General features: G+C 51.3%; 2 protein-coding genes across 2 annotated transcripts; both read right to left on the reverse strand.

Annotated features, from left to right (window-relative positions):
* Nucleotides 1-15,396: 15,396 nt before the first annotated feature.
* Nucleotides 15,397-15,852, reverse strand: EI90DRAFT_3116345 (uncharacterized protein; the record flags this gene model as incomplete). Its single annotated transcript, XM_039062884.1, has 1 exon — nt 15,397-15,852. One exon carries the CDS (start codon nt 15,850-15,852, stop codon nt 15,397-15,399), a length of 456 nt encoding a protein of 151 aa, XP_038922133.1.
* Nucleotides 15,853-17,445: 1,593 nt separating this feature from the next.
* On the reverse strand, nt 17,446-23,950 carry EI90DRAFT_3116346 (uncharacterized protein; the record flags this gene model as incomplete). Its single annotated transcript, XM_039062885.1, has 2 exons — nt 17,446-22,865; nt 22,999-23,950. 2 exons carry the CDS (start codon nt 23,948-23,950, stop codon nt 17,446-17,448), a joined length of 6,372 nt encoding a protein of 2,123 aa, XP_038922134.1.
* Between the last annotated feature and the right edge of the window lie 355 nt (nt 23,951-24,305).

The raw sequence follows: 24,305 nt of genomic DNA on the forward strand, positions 1-24,305 counted from the left end.
AATTTTCCTCCTCTACAGGTCATTTTGGCATGTTATAGGACAAAATGGGAATTTCGCAGATGCAAAATACAAGAAATTTGGAAATAAATCAATGATTACTTGGCAAATATTTGGTAGTCTTTACTGAAAATTAGTGTCTGGGCTACTTCAATATAGTGCAACGTTACATAGAAGATTTGAAGTGAGTTGAATAGGCAATTCCTCACAGGTAGCACAGTGTGAACATCGCGGGTGTGTGAATTTCGGAATCAAATGGCTGTATGTATATCCCTAAATTTGGTCTATATATTAATTTGGCTATATATATACCCTTGGTGTGTAGTGCCGCATTGGGGGCTGAAAGTTAAGCTCAGTTTGTTCAGTTTCCTGTATGGTAGGGACTTGGCTGTGACTCATCACATGATGCCAGAGTCAATGCTCTTAAATTTTAATTTTGGTATCGGGTAAATTAAACACTCAGGAGCTCATAGATAATAGTCCCCTGTGTGCAAATATAGCTCCATGAGCTCTCAGAGCTTTGACTACTTTGCAGAGCTCTATGTCAGGGCACACACCCTGACTAGCCCGGACCCGCATGTGTGCTCCACCCCACATGCTCCGCATGCCGCATGCTCCAGGCCCGGTTCCTATTCCTCATGTGACTTCCGGGTATCCCCGGAAGTTTTGCTGATATTGGGGCCACTGTGGGAAGATGAGAAGTTAGCTTCCTTCTCATCTTCTTACAGTAGGTTGTGCCCTGGATAGGGCTGGTTACACCATAGGGCTGTGGACCATAGGGGAGGGTCATGGGGACCTGGGAGTTGTCCCCTGACACTCTGAGAGAAGGGGACCTGCAATTTCAAAGGACTGAAGCTCTGAGAGCTCTATGAGCTCTATGAGCTCTCAGACCTCCGCATTCAGGTTTGCTGATGCACCAAAGCCACACACTCTAGTACACAAGGTAAGTTTCAAATATGATTCAAAGACCGGCCCTTCTGCCAGAACGGCCTCATCCTCAGGACGAGTCACCTGGGAGAAACAGCCCCAACCCCAACCCGCCATCCGGACCCAAGAAGAGGAAAAGGGTCTTTGTCAAATCCATCCACAGCCATCGTCTTCCACTACCTCCGACCCTTCTGGACTACCTCCGCTCATTCTTCACTAACCTCGGAGCTCCCATATTCTGCAATCACCTCCACTTCCCTTGATGGTCACCACCCCCTTGTCAGGGACGCGTCCGGGGTCGAGAGGGCCCGGGGGTAATGTCCAGCACTGAGGCCATCGCGGGGTGTGGAGCGGGCGTGCGTACTGGCGGGCCTGATCCGGGACAGTGGTCCCTGGCCACTCAGACTGAAGTGGAGAATGTGAGAAGAAGGTTACTTCTTCGGTTCCCACTTCAGGTACATTTATGTACATGCGGCTTGAGTCACATGATGGGTGCCACGTCATCCTCGGAGGCAGCCGCAGGCATCCGGGTGTCCCCGTGGGGGATCCCGAGAGCGTCCGCTGCATGCGCGCGTGCTGGGCACAGCGGGAAGCCGTCCGGGGTGTGTGGGCCGGACGGGTCAATAGTACATCGATACAAAGGAAGGTGGTCCGTGTAGATAGAAAGAAATAAACAGGAAGAGGAAGATGAGAAGAATGAAATAAAGAAAGGGGAAAGAGGGGAGGAAGGAGGGGGGAGGGGGATAGACAGCGGGGAGCGGGTGTGGTGTGGCCGGGTGGGTCCGGGTGGACCCGGGTCAGGCGGGTGTGCCCTGACACCCCTCTTTTCAATATATTACCTACGCCTCCCTAAGTACGGAGCCCCAAAGGCCTCCAGACAGCTCCAACGTCCACTGGCGCACTCCCACCTCTGCTGGGCAATTCACTTGCTTGCCCTGCAAGTCTACCTTTGGGCCTATCCCTCCTTTCCACTTGTGGGTCATAACCTGTCATTCCATTAAACCCACAACCCGACTCATTGGTAATATTCAGTCGGCTAACATTAGCTCCACTCTGCTCAGTCCCGCTATTCACAGGCCCGCTCTCGCTGTAACTATATATACTTCACTTGTACATAGGTTACACTTCAGTGATAAAATCGACTAGAGTTGATCCCCCTTTAGTTCTCATTGCCAGTAAGTAAATTAGGGCACAGACGTGTAACTTGGCACAGCACTCCTGGCCTGGCCAAAGCCCTCCATCACGGAGACAACCCCTTCGTCTCAATCCGGTCTCTAACAGTCTTCTCTCCTGACAGCTCCCCTAGCTCCTCACCAGCCACCCCAAGGGCACATAGGTTCCCTGGCAACATAAGCTGGGACACCAAAGCCAAACACTTGTCAGGGGACAGACCCCGGGTCCCCATGACCCCTCTCTATGGCCCACAGTCTAACCTGTAAACACAGCCCATCCCAGGGCATAACTACTGTGGGTAAGAAAGTGAGAAGAAGGTTAACTTCTCACTTTCCCACAGTGGCCCCAATATGGCGAAAACTTCTGGGGATACCTGGAAGTCACATGAAGAATAGGAACCGGGCCTGGAGCATGCGGTGCACAGAGCATGTGGGGTGGAAGCGCACATGCGGGTCCGGGTCTGGGTCCAGATGCGGGTCCGGGTCCGGGCTAGTGTCAGGGGACGACTCCCGGGTCCCCATGTCCCTCCCCTATGGCCCACAGCCTCAAGTCTAGCCAGCCCTATCCAGGGCACAATCCTACTGTGGGTCGCTGTCAGGGACCGACCCAGGGTCGAGAGCATCCAGGTATGTTGCCCAGGGCTGAGGGCCCGGTAGGGTGTGACACGGGCCCGCATAACAACGGGCCCGATGCAAACAGGTGTCCCTGGCCACTTAGGCTAAAGTAGGAAGTGTGTTATTATTATTAACAGGGGGAATGTAAGCTACTTGCCTAAAGTGGGAAGTGTGAGAAGAAGGTTGCTTCTCAGTTCCCACTTAGGCTGTGTTTATATACATGTGGTTCATCTACGCACACAGCCACGTCCGTCCGGGTCCGGGCGTGTCGTACTGCAGCAGGTCAATAGTACACTGATAGAAGGGAAGTTGTCTGTGTAATAAGGAAAGAAAGAAAGAGAGAGAGAAAGAGAGAAGAAGGAGGAGGCAGGGGTGGGTAGCGGGGGACCGGGTCAGGTGGGTGTCAGGGCACACCCACCTGACCCAGCCCCACCCGGCCCCACTTCACCCGGTACCCCGCCACCCAGTCCTCTCCTACCTCCTTCCCCCTTCTTCTTTCTTTCTCTCCCTATTTCACTTTCTCTTTATTTTCTCTTTATTTTCTCTTTATTCTACATGGATGACCTTTCTTTGTATCAATGTACCATTGACCCACCCACAGCATGCTTACAACATGCCCGGCCCAGGCACTTTGGGTGACCCCTGCTATGTCCGACTTGTGCATTCACAGCGGACACCCTTGGGATCCCCCACAGGGACACCTGGGTGACTATGGCTGTATGCAAGGGTGACATGGCACCCATCATGTGACCTAAGCCGCATGTATATAAACATACCTGAAGTGGGAACTGTCATATCCGTACAATCCCGACCTCTGCTCCGGGCTCCCGGAACTCCGAACCTGACTTCCAGAGTCCTACTTCCCTTCTGCCACCTCCTCCTTGCCGACTTCCAAGAGGTTATCCCACCTCCGGCTCCAACACCACCTTCAGTCCGACTCTGGAACATTCCGGGCCTGACCTCATCCTCGACACCTTCCAGACGAGCACGCAACGCCTATGCTCCCGACTCCGGACCTCCGCTCCGGAATCCCGGTTGCGCCTCCGTCTCCGGAACCTCCGGTCTTAGCTCCGACCTCGGACTTAGACCCCAACCCATTGTATTGGTTAGCTCATTCCATTTAATTACGTTTGCCAATATTCCGGAGTTTAACCTCCGAGTTCGGACTTTCCGGACTTACTCCGGACCTTGCAACTATTGCATTGTCCATTTCAATTCCGCTATTCTCCCTCATTCCTATTTGGGCTGCTGCTTCCTTTTATTCAGTCAGCTAGCCATTCCCAACTCCCATCCTCCTTCCTTCCTCCTTGGGCCTTGGCCCTTCATTCCTCCTTTGAGAAACACCATTGAGTCAAACCCTTGACCCTCGGTGTTGTTCCCCTTTCCATCTCCCTTTGTCTCCTTTTGTCCTACCCTTGTTCCTTTTGATTCCGGACCCCTCCTTATATACAATGTACCTAGTAACTTGTAACCTCAGTCCGAAATCGACTTGAATTCCCCCAAGAGACTTCCCCTCTGCTAGATCCGAAATTAGGGACCCCCAGGACAACCAGCAATGGCACAGCGCTCCGCCTGAGTCGCTGAGGCCGAGGTCCTTCCACGCTAAGTCTCCGATTCTGTCATATCCGTACAATCCCGACCTCCGCTCCGGGCTCCCGGAACTCCGAAACCGACTCCAGAGCCCTACTTCCCTTCTGTCACCTTCTCCTTGCCGACTCCCAAGAGGTTATCCCACCTCCGGCTCCAACACCACCTTCAGTCCGACTCCGGAACATTCCGGGTCCGACCCCAACCTCGACACCTTCCAGACAAGTACACAACACCTATGCTCCCGACTCCGGACCTCCGCTCCGGAATCCTGTTTGCGTCTCCATCTCCGGAACCTCCGGTCTTAGCTCCGACCTCGGACTTTGACCCCACCTCCGCTTATACCCATTGTATTGGTTAGCTCATTCCATTTAATTACCTTTGCCAATATTCCGGAGTTTAACCTCCGAGTTCGGACTTTCCGGACTTACTCCGGACCTTGCAACTATTGCATCGTCCATTTCAATTCCGCTATTCTCCCTCATTCCTATTTGGGCTGCTGCTTCCTTCTATTCAGTCAGCTAGCCATTCCCGACTCCCATCCTCCTTCCTTCCTCCTTGGGCCTTGGCCCTTCATTCCTCCTTTGGGAAACACCATTGAGTCAAACACTTGACCCTCGGTGTTGTCCCTCTTTCCATCTCCCTTTGTCTCCTTTCGTCCTACCCTTGTTCCTTTTGATTCCGGACCCCTCCTTATATACAATGTACCTAGTAACTTGTAACCTCAGTCCGAAATCGACCTGAATTCCCCCCAAGAGACTTTCCCTCTGCTAGATCCAAAATTAGGGACCCCCAGGACAACCAGCAATGGCACAGCGTTCCACCTGAGTCGCTGAGGCCAAGGTCCTTCCATGCTAAGTCTCCGATTCCACTCCGGAGTCGTCCGAATCCGCCCGTTCTAACAGGAACCGAAGAAGTAGCCTTCTTCTCACCCTTTCCACTTCAGGTAAGTAGCATAGCATTCCCCTTTAATAATAATAACACCCTTTCCACTTCAGTCTAAGTGGCCAGGGACTGCTGTCAGGGACAGCTCCGAAAGTGGCGAGGTCCCTGCGCGCGGGACTCGGTGGGACGGATAGCGGCTGTGCGTAGCGGCGATCCCGTCACGGGGTGAGCGTCCCCGACCACTTAGGCTGAAGTGGGAAGTTGAGTTATCATTAAAAGGGAAAAGCTATGGTACTTACCTGAAGTGGGAAGTTGAGAAGAAGGCTGCTTCTTCTGTTCCCACCCCAGGCGCTATTATATACATGCGGTCAGGGTCACGTGGAGGAGGCCACGTCATCTCCGCGCACAGCCGCACCTCCCCGGGTGTCTCTGCAGGAGATCCCGGAGGCGGCCGTTCAGTAGGCAGGAGTATGCGCAGCACGTGCGGCGATCAGGGAAACGGGGTTAGGTATGTAGTGGTACATGGAGAAAAGGGAAGTCGACCGTAGAATAGAAATAGAGAGAAAAGGGGAAAAGTGAGGAAGGAGGGACGGGGCTGATAGCGGGGGTCGCGGAGTAGAACAGTACGGCGCGGGGCGCGGTGCGGGGTCAGGCGGGTGTGCCCTGACAACTGCCTCCTGAGCTGGGCCTGCCAGTACGCACACCCAGGCCTCCTCTACCCTGGATGCATCCCTGACAGTGGGGCCAGGTCAGGCAGGTGTGCCCTGACAGTCAGAGATGATAATAAAAGGGAGGCAAGTATATACAACTTGCCTACTGTGGGTCAGTGTCAGGGACATGTCTGGGGTCGAGGCGGTCCGGGCATAGCGTCCAGTGCTGAGGACCTCACAGGGGGTAGATCGGGCATGCATACTGGCAGGCTGTAGGGAATGGATGTGTGGTGATGCGTGCTGTGCACGCTTTCTTTATTCATTGTTTATTACTCTTTATTTCTCGATGTAAACAATGTATATAAATTGCGGGGAAGGGTGAAACAGGTTTTCACTCTTCTCCTCCCCTGTCGAAATTACAGCTCTATACTGCCTAATTCCTGACAGCTTGAGGATAGCAGGAGTCAACACCAAGGTCGGAACCTCAACCGACCTTACACAGGCCTGATGCGGGACAGTGGTCCCTGGCCACTTAGACTGAAGTGGGAATGTTGAGAAGAAGGTTACTTCTTCAGTTCCCACCCCAGGTGTGTTTATATACATGCGGCTTGGGTCACATGAGGTCTGCCACGTCACCCTGCATACAGCCGCAGTCACCTGGGTGTCCCTGTGGGGGATCCCAAGGGCGTATGCTGCACACGCACGCACTAGGTTGCACCCTAGAGCCGTCCGGGGCGTCCGGGGCTGGGCATGTCATGTGCACATCGCGGGCGGGTCGATAATACATAGATACAAAGGAAGGTCATCCATGTAAGATAGAACTAGGAATAGAAATAGAAACAGAAATAGGAGAGGTAGAAAGGAGGAAGTACAGGAAAGAAGGACACAGGAATGAGAGAAGGGGAGGTACCGGGTGAGGTGGACCCAGGTCGGCCCAGGTGGAGGCAGGTCGGGCAGGTGTGCCCTGACAGTCAGAGATGAGAAGGGAGTTAACTTCTCATCTTCCCACAGTGGCCACAATAGATCGAAAACTTCCGGAGATATCTGGAAGTCACATGAGGCCCGAGACCCGGGGCCTGGGGCATCCGGCCACACAGAGCATCCAGCACAGGGCACGTGCAGGAAGCGCAACAGCCAGGTGTGGGCATGGGTGTGGGTGTGGGTGTGGGTGCAGGTGCAGGTGTGGATGCGGGTATGGGCTAGGTCAGGGTGTGTGCCCTGACAACACTCTAGCGAAAAACACCGAGAATACACCAGAACCATCAACCAATACATTGACAACATCTCCAGTTACATGTGCAAACACCAAGATATCACTAATTGTCAGGGCACACCTGCCTGACCCGGCCCCACCTGACCCGGTCCCCCACTACCCACTCCTCCCCTACCTCCTCCTTCTTCTCTCTTTCTCCCTTTCCCTCTTTCTCTCTCTCTTTCTTTCTTTCCTCTCTTTTCTTTCTTCTTTCTTCTTTCCTTATTACACGGACAACTTCCCTTTTATCAATGTACTATTGACCCAGCTGCAGTACGACATGCCCGGACCTGGACACGCCAGGCGACCTCCCACACACCGGGCACCCCTGGGATCTCTTGCGGAGATACCCAGTGAAGGAGCGGAGCTGGATCACCTTATGTAACCAGTTTCCTATGTCCAATAACAATATTAGAGTTTGTGCTGATTTGCATACTGACTGTGTTTTGGTTGCCAAATATATAATTGTTCACTGTCTAAACAACAATAAACACCCCCAAATGATCTCACCTGACGTATGGATCGTCTATGGATAAAATTCTATATTGACTTTACTATGATTTCTAGTCAATATTACACCTAGATATACCACTTGTCAGAGACCAGGTTGAGACGAAGGAAAGTCTCCGTGGCGGAGGGCTTCGGCCTCAGCGACTTATGCCAAGAGCGCTGTGCCAAGTAACACGTCCATGCCCTAACTTACTAACTGGCAACCAGAACTGAAAGGGGGTAAACTCTAGTCGATTTTATTACTGAAGTGTAACCTATGCACAAGTTGGATATATATATGGTTACAGCGAAGACGGGTCCGCAAATGGCGGAGCCGAACGGAGCGGAGCTAACGGGGTTAAACATTAGCCAACTGAATATTACCGACGAGTCGGGTTGCGGGGTTAACGGAAAGGCAGGCAATAACCCAGAAACAGAAAGGAGGGATAGTGTCAGAGACCAGATTCGAGACGAAGGAATGTCTCCGTAATGGAGGGCTTCGGCCTCAGCGACTTCTGCCAAGAGTGCTGTGCCTAGTGACACATCCGTGCCCTAACTTACTGACTGGCAATTAGAACCTAGGGGGGTAACTCTAGTTGATTTTACTACTGGGGTGTAACCTATGTACAAGTGGGATATATATATGGTTACAGCGGAGACGGGTCCGCAATTGGCGGAGCCGAACGGAGCGGAGCTAACGGGGTTTAACATTAGCCGACTGAATATTACTGACGAGTCGGTTCGCGGGGTTAGCGGAAAGGCAGGCGATAACCCAGAAATGGAAAGGAGGGATAGGCCCAAAGGTGGGCTCTGCAGGGCAGGCGAGTGTATTGCCCAGCGGAGGCGGGGGTGCGCTAGCGGACGTCGGAGCTGTCCAGAAGTCTTCGGGGCTCCGTACTTAGGGAGGCGTAGGTAATAAATTGAAATGAGGGGTGGTGACCATCGAGGGGTGCTGAGAGGATTGCGGAATACGGGGGCTCCGAGGTTAGTGAGGGAGGAGCGGAGTTGGATCGGAGGGATCGGAGGGGCCGGAAGTCGATGGCCGGGGATGGATATGACAGATAGGCCCGAAGGCGGGCTCTGCAGGGCAGGCGAGTGTATTGCCCAATGGAGGTGGGAGTGTGCTAGCGGACGTCGGAGCTGTCCGGAAGTCTTCGGGGCTCCATACTTAGGGAGGTGTAGGTAATAAATTGAAAGGAGGGGGTGGTGACCATCAAGGGGTACCGAGGGGATTGCGGAATACGGAAGCTCTGAGGTTAGTGGAGAAGGAGCAGAGGTAGACCGGTGAAGGAGGAGAACAGAAATCCTATAAAAGGCTGTTCTTTCTTCTGATACTTATATGTTAGTATTGGTACTTTAACTCAACCACTGTAGCGTTTTGGTTGCTTTGTGTATTGATATTTGTATGTGTTACTAATTGTTTGTGTGTGTATGTAACTCTCAGGGTTCAATTCACTTGTCTACCTGATTGTTCCACACAAAAATTGCGCTATAGACCTACTATTTTTAGTCGTTTCACCTCTGTCTTGTCACTTTTAACTCGGAGCGACTCCAACCGACTTGACTCAACGTCAAGTTTTCTTAACTTCTTCTTAACTTTTTACTGAGGGTTGATCACTTTTACTCAGATGTGATCTGAACTGCACACTTATACTAATAAAACTTAATTTTTATTAGGACACCTTATGACCTATGAGCCAGAGCACGTAGGGGAGAGGAGTAAAGAAGGAAGAGGGGTCAGACCAGAAAATGTGGTCTTTTATACCTTTCCTAAGGGCTCTGTTTTCACATGTCACTTTACTATTTACATTGCTGAGTAATCTTATATTGAGCTTAGTAATCCTCTTATGTAAGCGATCAGCATCCCATTCTGCTTCTAGAACTTTCTGGAAGTTTTGGTGTGGGAATCAACTGATTGCACTGTCTAACACCTGTCATGGCCATGTTTACCCTTGTTTACTCACTTTATTCTAAGTCACATGTCATGGGGTTATTTGTTAGCTTAAGGGTATAGCTTTCTGTCGGTATAAACAACAGTAAACTATGAGGATTATTCATGAAGATATGAATTTCTCAAGATTTAATTTTGAGGTTCTCCAGATTGCTTTGGCATTAGCTCATCCATTTTCTTACGATTAATTCTGGATAAATTATGCCTTGTTTCTGGACTCGAACCCTTTAGTTTCGCATTTCTAGCTCATCCATTTCTACCACAAACTCAGGATGTTTGAGCCAGTCTTCTCTGCAAGTGTGTTTTAATCTTGTTAAATCCGTTTCTCCCTCAATTCTTCAGATTTTAACATGAAATCTTTTTGTACACAGACCTATACTTTAACTCCTTAAGACCGACAAATATTCATATTTTTTCCTATTTTCCTCGTATAAATATTTCCAATTCTTTCATCTTTTCCTCATACCCGACCATTTTTCATTATGTGAATTCCTTGATTTTCTTCCGATTTCTCTTTGTCATTCGTTTCGTACGTTCGTAAAACTATTTTCCCACGTTACCACAAATTTCTAATATTTTATTTGATACAGGAAACCTTGTTTTTGTTTTCATGTGAGTTTATTTGCTGTTTTTCTTCATTTTCTGGACCACCTTTTAATCCCTAGACTTGAAAGTTCGCGTAGATACTCAATTCATCGACTCTGTTCTTCAGTATTTTTCCGATATTTTATTTCAATTCATTTTGTTGAGTTATGATTTTATTACTATTTTTATTTCTGGTCCGTGGAGGTTGTATGATTTTTATCCAATTTTCTGTGATGGTTTCTGGTTGTTTTAGTGTTGCAACTTTTATATTCCTACACCGGAGGGATCGGAGGTACCGGAAGTCGTTGGCCGGGGATGGATATGACACCACTTTTCAGTAGGACATGATTTTCCTGATAATTTACTGAAGGAAAACTACTAATAAAATAATTCCGCCAATAAATGTTACTCAATACAGGAGTGACCAAACTGCTCTTTCTATCGCTTAGAGTGCATGCTAGTTATCTAGCAGGTTCAGGATCGCTCACTTTTCTCCTGTGGTGTGATAACCAAGTATTGCTGAGAGATTATTCAATTAAGAAGTCCCTCCACCAAATTCTCACTAATTCTCACTATGACACTTTTGTTCAGCTGTGTCTAACTGACCCTAACTCACGCTTAGAGTGACGTGTTAGTTTTATATTAGCTAACAACTAATATTTGCTTTTATCTTTTGGAGCAAACAAACCAACCACTGGTGAGGAGAATTAAACTTTTATTTCTACCTGAGGTTTGAGAGGGGGCAGAAGCGGCGGCCTTTTATGCTTTTCAGAGGCCTCTCTACTCCCACGCCTCACACTAGTTACATGTGCTACATTTGTATTATAGATAGTTCTAGAATGATATAGGGGCTTGGGCTGTGTAAGCTTAATAATGGACTTAGGACATGACTCAGCAATAAGTAATTCATTTCTTTGTCTTTTGGGCCGATCTTAGCGGGATCTTGTAGCGCTGAAGCTATGCTCTACACCGCCTTAATTACAAACGGTTATCTTTAGAAATGACTCGGCTATAAAGGAACTTTCTAGACTGTTCTCTAATTGACCCCTTTTTGTGAAGCCGCATCATTACTAATGTTCTAGAGCTTTCCCAATTAATTAACTGATCCGCGGACTTCTGAATCACTTCATGCTTATGATCCGAGATCCAGATCATCAATCATTCCTTTGTTCCGATTTATTTGAGCTTAAAATCAAAAGGTTTTGATGAATCATGGGAAAATATACAAGATCCAGTTTTTTAGCATTTTCTCCTCTTCTGATGCGATCAAAAACTGTCCGCCCGCGCCGGGGAATACTCTGTCATATGGTATTCGGTCCGCCAGACTTTCGGGCGCCAATATATTTCCCTTGAGTCACATTACTTTTTATAAGAATTAGCAAATAAATATATATGAATTATAAGGTGTTTCGCCGTTTGAGCGATATCTCCGTCAGTTTTGAAGCTTTTAGAATGAAACAAAACCGTGGATAAATTTTAGAAACATTCCTTTCAGATGGTAAAAAGATTACAGTCAAAAGCTTACTGGTTCCCGAGATATTCACATTTCTTTCCCAATGTTCCTTCTTATTCTGCCATCTATGTGCTATTTTCTTGTTGTAGGGATATATTCTTTGAATATTACACCTATGCCAGGTTCTAGGCATGCTTGTAGTAGATTAAATCTCATGCTACATGGGTGTAGATAATTTATAATGACCTCCTAATGTCTGTCCAGCCTCATAAAGATCATGAGATCTGTTAAACATCTGAACTTGTCACCTGATTGTTGACTATTCTGATAGATCATTGTTTTATTCTTTGAATATTATTTCTCCTACATCAGATAGTTGGTCTTCCTGTGAGGAGTCAGCGTGAGTCTCAGAGATGCACATCACCGCAGTTTTGTCTTTTTTCATTTTGTCTATGATTAGGTTCCATTTATGTCTGGTTTGTGGGCTGTTGGCCCCCTTGATGTTGGGGGCGGTGATGTGGAGGTGGCCATTTGTCGTCATCTTCGGGCCACTTCCTCCTCTCAGGCAGAGCGGCCTAGGCAGGGAGTGTGGTTTGGGTCCGTTTTCCAATCCCTGGTGCCCATCATTGGGTTTTGGTAAAATGGTATAAACTCTCTGCCCTCCAGGCACTGGGGGCTGTGGTCGGTTGACTGGTTGGGTATTCACCATGTGATTGGGCTTTTGGGTTTTGATCTTTTTACAGGCAGTTGGTGGTTTCCCAATCCGATTGCCAGCTGGGGTTCGGGATGTTGGGGCTTTCTTAGGGGTTGCACTACTGGGCTTTCCTGTCACCCAAAGGCTCAGTAAGTGTGGGCTCAGTAGGGGGGTTGTGAGGTGGGGAGGTTCAGAGCAGGGTAGCTGATTAGGGTTTTCCATTTGAATTTCAGATTCAAGTGTATGGGTCATAGAGGTATTTACAGGGCAGGACAATGTAGCTACAGCAGTGTGGGCTGAAATGGTTCAGGCTATTTAATCAATTTTGCCAGTTGTCCACGGTTTTTTTTTTTTTGGGGTGAAATCTGTTTTTTGTGCATGTTAGTCAAAGTTGTATTTAGGGGGGATGTAGGGGGGAATCGCGAGCCATATTGAGTAGGGGGGCGGCCACATCCTCCTCCTCGTTGGAAGTTCGAGTAAGGAGTGTATCGGGGGAGTGAGGGGAACTGTCAAAAACCCGGATCGTGGGGGAAAATGCGTGAGTCCGAATGCAGGCGGGGGCTCAACTAGGTGGGATCTGGGAGCTCCAGTAGTGGACTGAAGCTTCCCCAGGAAGCCCGGTTCTGCTGGATGGTACAAGAGGCTCTAAGGAGGATGCGGCCTCAGCGACTCGGAGGGAGCGCTGTGCCTCCATTACGTCTCAGTTAGTCCTTGTATTTCTTATGTCTGAGGTATCTTGTAGGAAGGGGTCAGGATTCACTCAGAGGGACTTGGGGTAGCATTTTAGTCGAGATTAGAACTGAGGAACTACAGGTTCTAATCTACAGGTATTTATAAGGGGGAATGGGAAAGGACTTAGTCAAAGTCCGAATGACAATAAAGAACACTGAAAGGTGCCGAAAGGTCCCAAACGATATCTTTAACAGGGAACCGGGGTGTCGGGTCGAGGAGGGTGGAGTAAGAGGCTGGAGAATGAATGGGAACGAGAAATGGGTAAGAGGGGGTTAGCCGACTGAATGGTAAGAAGAAGATAGTCGTGCTAAGAATGGAAGGTGACTAATAAGAGATGACAAGAGAGGGGTCACCGAAGGATGCGGGTAGCTCCGAAAGCGGAGTTGCGTATCCGAAGGATGTTGGGTGACTCCAATAAATGAAATGGGTGGAGGAATGGTTTAGGGGTATGTCACGGGATGTCGGAGGTCTGTCGGGATATCGGAGTAATCCGGAGTCTCCGAATGTTCCGACTCGGGGCCGAGCTTCCGGGATGGGAGTAGCCAAGGTTCGGTGTGCCACAACCAGGCCGGAGCTGAGACAGTCAGGAAGGAAGGTGACTTGGGGAGTGGAGAGGTATGGTGTAGGGGATGGTGAAGTTGTTAGGAAGGTGTGGTGTGGTGGGAGTGCGCGGGGTTGGGATTCCAGGATATGACAGGAACGGTCCTCCGTTGGAGCTGGAGGGGATCACATTACCATTGATTCCAGGCTGAGTGAGAGTGGATCAGGCAGCAGTGGAAGAAGTGGTCGGAGGCCTTACAGGTGTTGCAGACTCTTTGTCTATTGAAGGCATGTCCTGCCTGTGTTACAGGAACGGGTTCCGGGGAACCCAACCTGAGCCGTTCGGCTCACTAATGGAGGTGGCTGCGTAGCCATCGGAGGGAGAGCGGAATGGGATGAGTGTCTGCAGTGTAACCTGTGGGTTGGCCAACGGTAACTTGGCGCTCCTGGGAGCGTACCGGTAGTGAGTATGACACGGGCTCCTTGAGGGAGCCACCTGGCTGTCTGCTAACGGGGACTTGGCACTCCTGGGAGCGTGCCGGTAGTGGGCGTGCTGGGAGCAGTTGGCTAGCGGTGACTTGGCGCTCAATGGAGCGTACCGGTAGCATGGGATACTGGGACTCCCAAAGGGAGTCACCCAGTTGGTGGCTATCGGTGACTTGGCGCTCATGGGAGCGTACCGGTAGCGGGGGTTGTTGGGGAAAGCGGGCTGGTGGACCAGTGCATGGTAGTGAGTGACCATGGGAAGTGGGACCCGCGGGTGCGGGGCCAGACATTCTGGAGCTGCCTGGACTATATCCCTCTCCTAAGGAGGTGGGATAGGCTACAGTTCCTGATAGGGAACTTCTGGTTGGATGGGAGTGACCGCTCAACCACCCGGTGGACTGGTGGGAGCGGGCAGCAGGAGGTTGGGCGTGGGAATGCCCTCCTCGCTGCGGTTTTGTCATGGAGAGGATGAATAGGGAGGTGGACATGGTTCCAAGGTTACAGGTTGAGTTTACAGTGGTGGCACAATGGTGAGGATGTTACAATTGCGGTACAAGGTTTGTGGGTTATGTATTCAATAATGAGAAAACATCTTGGCAATTGCCATACATATCATATGACTTGTATCTATCTAATACAAATGTTATAATGGCCAAAGGAAGTCCTTTGGAAATCAACAAATCCCCCAGCCAGCACCAAAACCCAGTGGGAAAGCTTGGCATGGGGTTTGGCAGAGAATGAAGTGAGAAGAAGTAAGAAATATCTTACCTGTGTGCCTGGTCTATAGGAGTCTAGGCCCATTTCCATAGCAAAGGGCCTCAAGGTCTGGTTGCCTGTCACGGACCATAAGATTCTCCATTTCCATAACATCGCCCCCCAGACTCTTATGGGCCAGTGTGACAGCAATGTCTTTCCTCTGATTATCCAAGAGCCCAGGTTCCCAGTGTTGCTGGCCTTGGTTTAGGAATGGAGCTTGGAGACCATCCTTACAGATGTGGTCCTAGACTTCATCTGGCTCTGGTCCAGCAACGAACTTGGGCAGCATGATCTTGTGTACAATCATGTTAGGAATAGACCAGGGATCCTAGGTGTCCTGAAATTGGATCATCCATCTGTAGTCCAGTTAGACGACTCGGACCAGGTAGTGTGGCATGTCCTGTTTCCCACGTGGAAATCCCCCTCCTTCACATAGGGTTGTGCTTGGCTTAATATGGACATTGGCATTCTAAACACAACAGCTTGGAGGTGGCCTGTGCACGATAGAAGATCCGGGATGGTCACCCAACCCACATAGGAGGAGTTGGAGGGATAGAGCTGGGATTGAATGTAGGTTGTATGCCGGCTTTGTCTCGTTTCATCTGTACTAAATTGGTTGGAAGCCTCACAAGACAGCCTGGGCGATCATTGGTTCTTGCAGTCGCTCTCTATCCTTCCGAGATGAATAATCAAAGACAGAATGTAGCTGTTGATTTGGCACCCCAATCTCCCTTAGTTTTTCTCCACGCTCTTCGGCAGCCGTTTCCCCACTGGTAGTCCACCTTGAGTCATCGGGGTGGCGCGGTACCTGGTGTCCAACCCGGGAGTTGGGTCTATCTACATGGGAGGGAGCCGGTCTCATCCATTGGCAAAGGGGATTCACCCTAGAGATCATCGCGGCATAGTGATGGACACCACCGAGGGTGTAATAAGGTGGGTGATCCTGTTGGGGTCGGTGTTGCTGGGTAGTGGAACTTCCGGGGCCGTCAGGTGTTGAAGTAGCTTTGGGACCACGCGGTTTTGAAACCACGGGCAACAAGGCCGACCCTGGGGTAGCAGCCAAAAGTGTCCATAGTTCCATGGCGGTGCTGACTGAGCCCAGCTGCTTGGGTCCATTGTCCGTGGTACTCAGCCACGGCCTGAACCTGGGCGGCTGTGGTGAGGTTGTTTGGCATCCTAACAGTCAAAACCGTTACGTCCACTGGGGAGGGAACCATCTCCGGCTTGAGTCAACAGTAGCACCCGGGACGGCATCCAGGACGATCCGGGTTAAGGCGTCATCCCTTGTACCTGAGCGAGACAATCATGCCCTCATCGTCCGACTTGAGTAACCCTGGGCCAAAGGGAGTTTTCCCGCCTAGACCTGTCCATGTCTTCTAGGGGACGAAGTCGGATTGGCAGATCGAGCCCATGACTTTGGACATGAGAAGTCCCCTCCGCTCTGCACCTACGCCAGTAGATCATCGTTGGCGGCGGAGCTGTTGGTGTGAGCGTAAGGACGCAGAAGGGACACCTCGCGCATACTTGTGCTCCATGCGAATATTACAAACGTTGCGTATGAGCGACGACCTGCAGGGGCGCTGTAGCGATCAGAGACACCGTTCTTGGCACGGTTCGCAGCCGGTACGACCAAACACCGCAAGTTCACAGATGGCAGTAACGAGAGCAGACAATCCTCTCCAGGAGACGTGGGGTCTCGTGAGACCAGCGCGTTGAGGGTGTGCCGTAGCCAAGGCTCCAAACTGTAGGCCTCTCTTGTTGGCGCATTATGTTGTGAGGGTCATACATTAGCTCGCGAGTGAGCCTTCCGTCGTAGGCACCACGATCGAGGTCGAAGTTCGATCCGATAGGAGATCCTTGGGCACAACGCGTGCGTCGACTAGCCTGCTTCATTGAGTCTACGTGGTGGAACGACCAGCGCGGGCATGGCGTATGGGGAAACATGCTGTGGCTAGTAGACTCCCTAGATGGGATGTGCGTTGAGTGGTCGGGTTAGAGATGTCTAGTGAAGTCGGGTCCGGGAACTACCCAGCCAGAGTGACTTGGCAACGACCGGGTTAGGTGCGAAGATTCGTGCATGGTGCAGTTTGGGGTAGGATTAACCTCCCTGGGATCCCTGAGGGGGTGACGATCGATGGCTTGGAACTGGTCGTAATAGAGACGTGAAAACGTAAGGGATTAACCTCCCTGAGATCCCTGAGAGGGTGACGATCGACAGCTTGGAACTCGATGAGTCTGGTCGTAATAGAGACATGAAAACGTATGGTACAATAAGGAATGGAAACTGTAACTGGTGATACCGGATCCGGATAGCCGGTAGTATTTGGTTGGCAGATCGAGGGTAGCCAACCGAACTGAAGTCAGTTGCAGGTACGGATAGTTCCCCTCCATGACCAGAGGCATGGAGGTCGCTGTTGAGAATTGATATCGGTGGCTTCCGATATACTATGACCACGCTGTGGGCTTTAACTCCCATCCCAGCCACTGATGCTACCCAGCGAATTTCGATCAGCCATGGCTGCCTTCAGAGGCTAGGAATGGGTGCTGAGGGGGGGCACGGAGAGAGACAATGTCCGGGAGTTTTCGAAACAAACAATGGTAAATAGGTTCGCTGAACCGCGCGTATCCCTTCCTGCATCAGCCCAATATGGAGCCGAGTTGGAGACCAGGGGTCTCAGAAATAGCTTGGAGGGAAGGAGGGAGAGGCTGGTCTGATTAGACCCAAGTTGAATCTTTCGTCCTCTGTATTTAACGAGTATGACGATAGGACCTTGCCGACGACTTGTTTAATGCAAGTCCCTTTTGGGGCGGTCCTCTGGCGGAGGGACTGGTTTTCTGAGAACCCGGTCATTGAATCTCGAGGGCTCAACTCCTCTTCACCTACACTGGACCGACGTGACTGAATGGAGGGTGAGTGTGCAAGGACGCGGAAGGACTGCGTGGGTTCGGAAGTTAGTCGAGATAGACCAACCACGCGGTATGATACTGGGAAGACAGAATGGACCGGGCTGGGAAGCGGATTCCCTCGTTTGATCAGATGATTTGACCATCTCAGAGGGTGTGGTAGGACGATCGGATTTGACTGATCTGACGATGCGGCTGTGGACCTAGGAGTAGTTGAGGACACAGAGATGCATAGGCAATTGGCCTGGAAGAGGTGCCACTGCGAGCTTTCGGGCCGAGTCATGGCGACGGTTTTTCTGTCGGAGCTCGGGTTCTTGCGGTAACACGGTGTAACGTTTAGTCTTCCAGCAGGGAAGGAGGCAACTTGTATCATAATGCTGCTGTTGCCATGCTTATAAATGCCATGTGGATGATCATGGCCTTGAATTCGCACAACACCGCATGGCATGTAATTTGCCAGGCTTGGTACGACCTGAGACCACCAACGGGGTATAAGGGCTCTTCCTAGGTCCACTCTTGGTCGGGTCCGATGTGTAGCTGACCACACAACCTGAATGAAAACCACGCTTGATGACTGCCACAATGTGGGGTGTACCACATCCGGTGGGTACCGCGTCTCACGAGGATGGTGCCATGGCGGCGCTTGCATCGTGCCTGTCATTTCCAAGCACAGCGATACGGTGTATATCCGTTTGAGAGATTTGGGACACGACATGGACAGTGATGCTCGTAGTGGCTCCATGTGCGACAACTCGAGCTCTGGCTGTGTCCATACCCGTGAAGGTACTTGCTCAAGGGAATACGTCGCAGGAATTGCCGAGAAATCTGACAGACCAAATGGGGATGACGGCTCAACTACATGATGGATCACGGTGCACGCCAAATCTAGAGGACAGTGGACAGGAACCACCGGTGGATCCGACTGGTCGTGCAAGGGCGGCTTGACCGTACGTTGCGCTGATCTGATGGGATGCGTTTCCAACGATGTACAAACCATGTGTGAGCCATACGAAAGAGCCGGCTCGAGAAGATGGTAACCTGCATCAGCTAGAGGACCTGAGTGGACATGCGTGAATTCTGGCTCAGACGCCTGGCGCGTCATCCTGGTGAAACGCGCCGAGATCGATAGATGGGCTACTGGCGAACAACATAGCCCATGCAGGTATGCTGGCTCAGGGAGTTGACAAGTGGGTACTGCACGGAGATCCAGCCAGTTGTATGAGGATGTCGACTCGTCTGCACAGTGCAATGTACTAGCGGGACGAGTCTTAATTAGTGTGTGTGCTGATACCGAGTGGTGCGACCACTGCCAGTGTGCTGCCTCGAGAAGGGAGTGCATAGAAACAGTCAATAGGCCTACAAGAGTAGATAAAGGGGTCGGCTTGACCGCTTGGCACGATAAACGGATGTGATTTGTCACAATTGGTCGACTAGTCAGGGCTGAGTGACACAGATGGCGCGAACACCCAGGTTCGAGAACGCAGGATGTAAGAACAGCCAGATGGTCCTTGTTTGATTCTCCTACCCCTGAGTAATCTGTCTCACGCAAGTATGCCGACTCGGTCGGGCATCGCAAGGGATCGGCCAGAAGGTTCATCTGGCGATACGCTAAGGTCAACGGATGGACCACCGCTGAACTGTACGACTCAAGTAGACGCGCTAACTCCAGGGGACGGCGTGAAATGACAGTCGACAGGTTCAACTGGCCCAGCAAAGACGTCAGCTCTATCGCACAATACGCTGCGGTGACAGTATGCATCGTGCGTAGTGGGTGCGCCATGGTTGAGCATTGCAGCTCGCGTGAACACTCTAGCTCAGGAGGATGACACAAAGGGGTGTCTGGAGGAAACGACTGGGCGAGAGGTAACGTCGATTTGGAGGCATGACACTTCATACTGACGTAGTGTGTCATACTTGAATCATGGACCACTCCAGGTAATGACACCGGCTCAATCATTTGGCCCATCAAATTGATGGAAACCACAGCAATCGACGAACCGGCCATGGCTGAATGGTACCGTTCATCTAGCTCATATGAATGATGTGGAGGATTCGCCAGAGAATCCGACCTGACAAGCAAAGGTAGCAGTTCACGGATCCAACCGTCAAAGGGCGAGGTAGTTGGGAAATGGCTGCCCTTGGCGTCGGTAATGTGCCTTGACCACATCAGCGTCATAATCTGAGTTCCACCCAGCTGGGGGTTGGACATAATGACTTCACAGCGGAAAACTCTGTTGAGCGTCTGGACATCAATGACGACTGAATACGCAATCGCTTGACGCGTCGAACCGGTGTAACTTGTCACCCGTGGTGATCCAGCACTGGCTGGATGGTACGGATCATACCAGCCTCCCAGCCCACGAGGGTGACGGGAGTAAGCTGCTGGAAGGCCCAACAGAATGGACAAGAGCGTCAGGCTGACTAGTTGCATCAAGCTCGATGGGTCATCAGTCAAGGGGTCTGGCGACTCAGGAGTACAGCGCAAAATAGCAACCAAAGGGACCGACTGGGCCAGTGAGGGCGCCGGCTCGATCGCGTGACACAAGTGTAACTGGACTAGCGATAATGTCAAATTGACGGCATGACGCGCTAGGCTGGCGTATCGGGTCATACTCGATGGAGAGGTCACATCTGAGCGATGTGACTCGTCCGAACTTGTCAACTCTGGTGGCTGCCGCAAAAGATCAACGGGGAACCACTTGGGCGGGTTCCACAAAGGTGTGACCAGGCGTTCCGGTCGTCCCGTTAACCTCAGTTCGACTATGTAACATGACGGATTGTGGGAGCAGTGCATCACTCTTGGAGAATGAGCCCTGACTGGACGAAACGGATCAATTGGACGTGCCAGCTCAGGTAAGTGCCACATAGGAGTAACCGTTCGACCTGACAGGGGGGTCGAGCTGCTGGAATGTGCCGCACTTGTCAAGCTGACCACGACTGAGTGATCCGGCACGCGTAAGCAGGATGATTTGAGATGGCATCGTGAGGGAAGGACTGGTGAATCCAGCAAGGCAATCGGGAGCATTGATCTAACTATATAACACACCATGTTAATAGCGTAGGTTGTGCTCAATGAGCGGGCAGTCTCTGGTTGATGTAGCACATGCAGGCGTTCTGAGTCATGGGGATGAGACGCAGATGCAACCAGCGGTCCCGATTGGATGAGTGGTGACATCTGCCTGGCCGTGTGAGGCCTCACTCTGACTACATGCATTGCCATCGCTGAGCTAGCGGGAACTGGGCCATCCGGCTTATTCAAACAAGCCAACACGAGAGGGTGGCATGAAGAGATGGCCGCACTGTCTGAACGAACAGGCAGGGACGCGGATCCGACCTTACGACGTGTCAAACCAATGAAGCTTGAAGTTGTGCTCGATGAACAGGTCACAACTGAATGGGACAGTGGATGGAGCGAGGTCGATGATTCAAACTTGCGAGGTGTCGAGCTGAAAGAGTATGTTGTGTTTGACAAATGATCCACAATTGAGCAGTGCTGTTCGAATGGACATGCTGACTCAACTGGACGCTGCAAAGGGACAGCCAGTTGATCTGACTGGTTAGCCAGGGGTTTTAACGTTGACTTAGCCAGGTGGGATGATGAGCTGGTGGGTTGGACCGCACCCATCCAACAGGCCGTGACTGAACGAAGCAACTCGTCGGAACGTGTCCGCTCGGGTGGATGCTGTGAAGGGCCGGTTGGAGATCCCAGCTGGATTTGCAATGGTATCGGCTCACCCATATGACACATCAACCTGACCGTGTACATTGCAGTTGAGGTGGAAACTGAGCTCGATGGCTCGTCTGAGCATGCCAACTTGCGTGGGTGCCACGAGGGTGTAGCTGGGTGATCCAACTGGACAGTTGGGCACTTAAACGCCGCATGATGCGTCAAGCTGGAGATGTGTACCGCGCTCAATGACCAGGCCATGACTAAGCGATGCAGCTCATCTGAGTGTATTGGCTCAGGCAGACACCGTGAGGGACCAGTAATGGAACCCAACTGGCCAGATTGTGATGTTAACTCGGCCACGGAAGGTGTCAAGCTGATTGGACATGCCAGCTCCGATGAACGTGGCCCCAGTGGGTGCTGCGCAAGATCAGACAGTCGGTCCGTCTGGATAGTCGGGGAGCTAGATTCCGCTATGTACCGTGTCGAACTGGCAAGGTTCATTGCGCTTGATGTGCAGGACGCATCAATCGGGAGGTTTGACTGAACCGACAAGGACAACGGTTCAACCTGGCAATGTGAAGGGCCAATGGATTCCGTCACGCTTATTGGACGGTCCGCAACTGGACAATGCCTGAACAGGGACGTTGGTCTAAGCGATGAGACAGCTGGTCGATCCAACTGATTAGCAAGTGATGCCAGTTTGACCTTGCGACAGATTGGGCTAGCGAAGCGCCTCGCGCTTGGTGCATATGCCACAACTTGACGAAGTTGTACTAACGGGCGTGCCCGCTCAAGCGAACCCTGCCATAAAGCTGCTAGCTGGTCTGACTGCACGATCGGAGGTAATGATGCAGCCACGCGATGCATTGAACCGTCAAGGTGTGTTACACTCGACAGACAGGACACATCTGGACGGAGCAATTCATGTATGTGTGATGGCTCGGGTGAATGTTGTGAAGGAACAGATGGTCGGTCCATCTGGATGGTTGGAAGCGCCGGATCCACTACGAGCTGTGTCGAACCGTCAAGGTGCATGGCACTCAACAGACAGGATGCATAACGTGAAGGGCTGATAGTGCCCATTGAGCTTGTTGAACAGTCTGCAGCCGGCCGAACCAACTGAGCAGCCAGTGACATCGATTCGGTCTTGCGACAGGTTGAGCCGGTGAGGTGCCCTGCGCATAATGAACCTGCCACGCTTGGGCGAAGTTGCACCAATGGATGCGCCAGCTCAAATGAGTGTTGCGCAGGAACGGTCATTTGACGAGACTGGGGTGTCGAGCTGTTGCGGCGTTCTGTGCTCGACGTACAAGCTGCAACTGTGCCATCTGGTGCTGAGGACGGGTGTAGTGAGGGCAACTCCAATTTTTCTGCAGCGGGCGGGATCGCAATGACCTCAGGTGTGCGAGGTCGTACTGGTGCCAATGAGGGGTCGGTTGTGACGAAACGGGAGCTCGCTGCTCGGGACTGTGTGAGGGCGAGGACCTCCTTAGCATGTTCAAAGTGCAGAACAAAGTCAGCTAGTTTTCGCTGTAGATAGCTCCAAATTCGATGTTATAGAAAATATAGGGTTATGGCAGTTCCAGGGCCGGGGTTGGACAAGATGACAGTAGACCGCTTAATAAAATTGTCGGCACAAACATATGTAAATACATGTTTCGAGGCTGTCCTCCAACAGATGTAAGGTGCTTAGCTCAGTCCAGCCTGACGTGATCAATGTGGAGTAGACAATCTGTTCTGGATCTGCCTTGAACGTGGCACGGATGAGGTTGGAACCGGAGATGGTTTGGGTGAAGTGGTCCATCGCACGAAGGATTAGGGTCAGCTGTTTACAGCACTCGTCAATGAGACGGTAGGAGGTGGAGGAGCCTGTAGTCAGTTTACGGAATGGCTGAACCTCTATGTTGTCTGGGCCCAGCCGTTGCCATTCACGTAGCATGTCCATAGGCGCGCGCTCATAATAGAATCTCTGTGGTGATGAAAACTCGTCTAGCACACGCTTTAGTGGGATAGTGGAATACTGATAGTCTGAGTTGACAGTGCCTAAGTTAGATGAGTAATCCTCCTGTGTGTGAGCTTGAGGTCGCACGATTGAGTTTGATGATGGTGCGACCAGGGTTGGGGCACCAATGTTACAGGAACGGGTTCCGGGGAACCCAACCTGAGCCGTTCGGCTCACTAATGGAGGTGGCTGCGTAGCCATCGGAGGGAGAGCGGAATGGGATGAGTGTCTGGCAGTGTAACCTGTGGGTTGGCCAACGGTAACTTGGCACTCCTGGGAGCGTACCGGTAGCGAGTATGACACGGGCTCCTTGAGGGAGCCACCTGGCTGTCTGCTAACGGGGACTTGGCACTCCTGGGAGCGTGCCGGTAGCGGGCATGCTGGGAGCAGTTGGCTAGCGGTGACTTGGCGCTCAATGGAGCGTACCGGTAGCATGGGATACTGGGACTCCCAAAGGGAGTCACCCAGTTGGTGGCTATCGGTGACTTGGCGCTCATGGGAGCGTACCAGTAGCGGGGGTTGTTGGGGAAAGCGGGCTGGTGGACCAGTGCACGGTAGTGAGTGACCGTGGGAAGTGGGACCCGTGGGTGCGGGGCCAGACATTCTGGAGCTGCCTGGACTATATCCCTCTCCTAAGGAGGTGGGATAGGCTACAGTTCCTGATAGGGAACTTCTGGTTGGATGGGAGTGACCGCTCAACCACCCGGTGGACTGGTGGGAGCGGGCAGCAGGAGGTTGGGCGTGGGAATGCCCTCCTCGCTGCGGTTTTGTCATGGAGAGGATGAATAGGGAGGTGGACATGGTTCCAAGGTTACAGGTTGAGTTTACAGTGGTGGCACAATGGTGAGGATGTTACAATTGCGGTACAAGGTTTGTGGGTTATGTATTCAATAATGAGAAAACATCTTGGCAATTGCCATACATATCATATGACTTGTATCTATCTAATACAAATGTT

The sequence above is a fragment of the Cantharellus anzutake genome (assembly GCF_015039405.1).
Source record: "Cantharellus anzutake strain C23 chromosome Unknown EI90scaffold_4, whole genome shotgun sequence".
NCBI classification, from domain to species: Eukaryota; Fungi; Basidiomycota; class Agaricomycetes; order Cantharellales; family Hydnaceae; genus Cantharellus; species Cantharellus anzutake.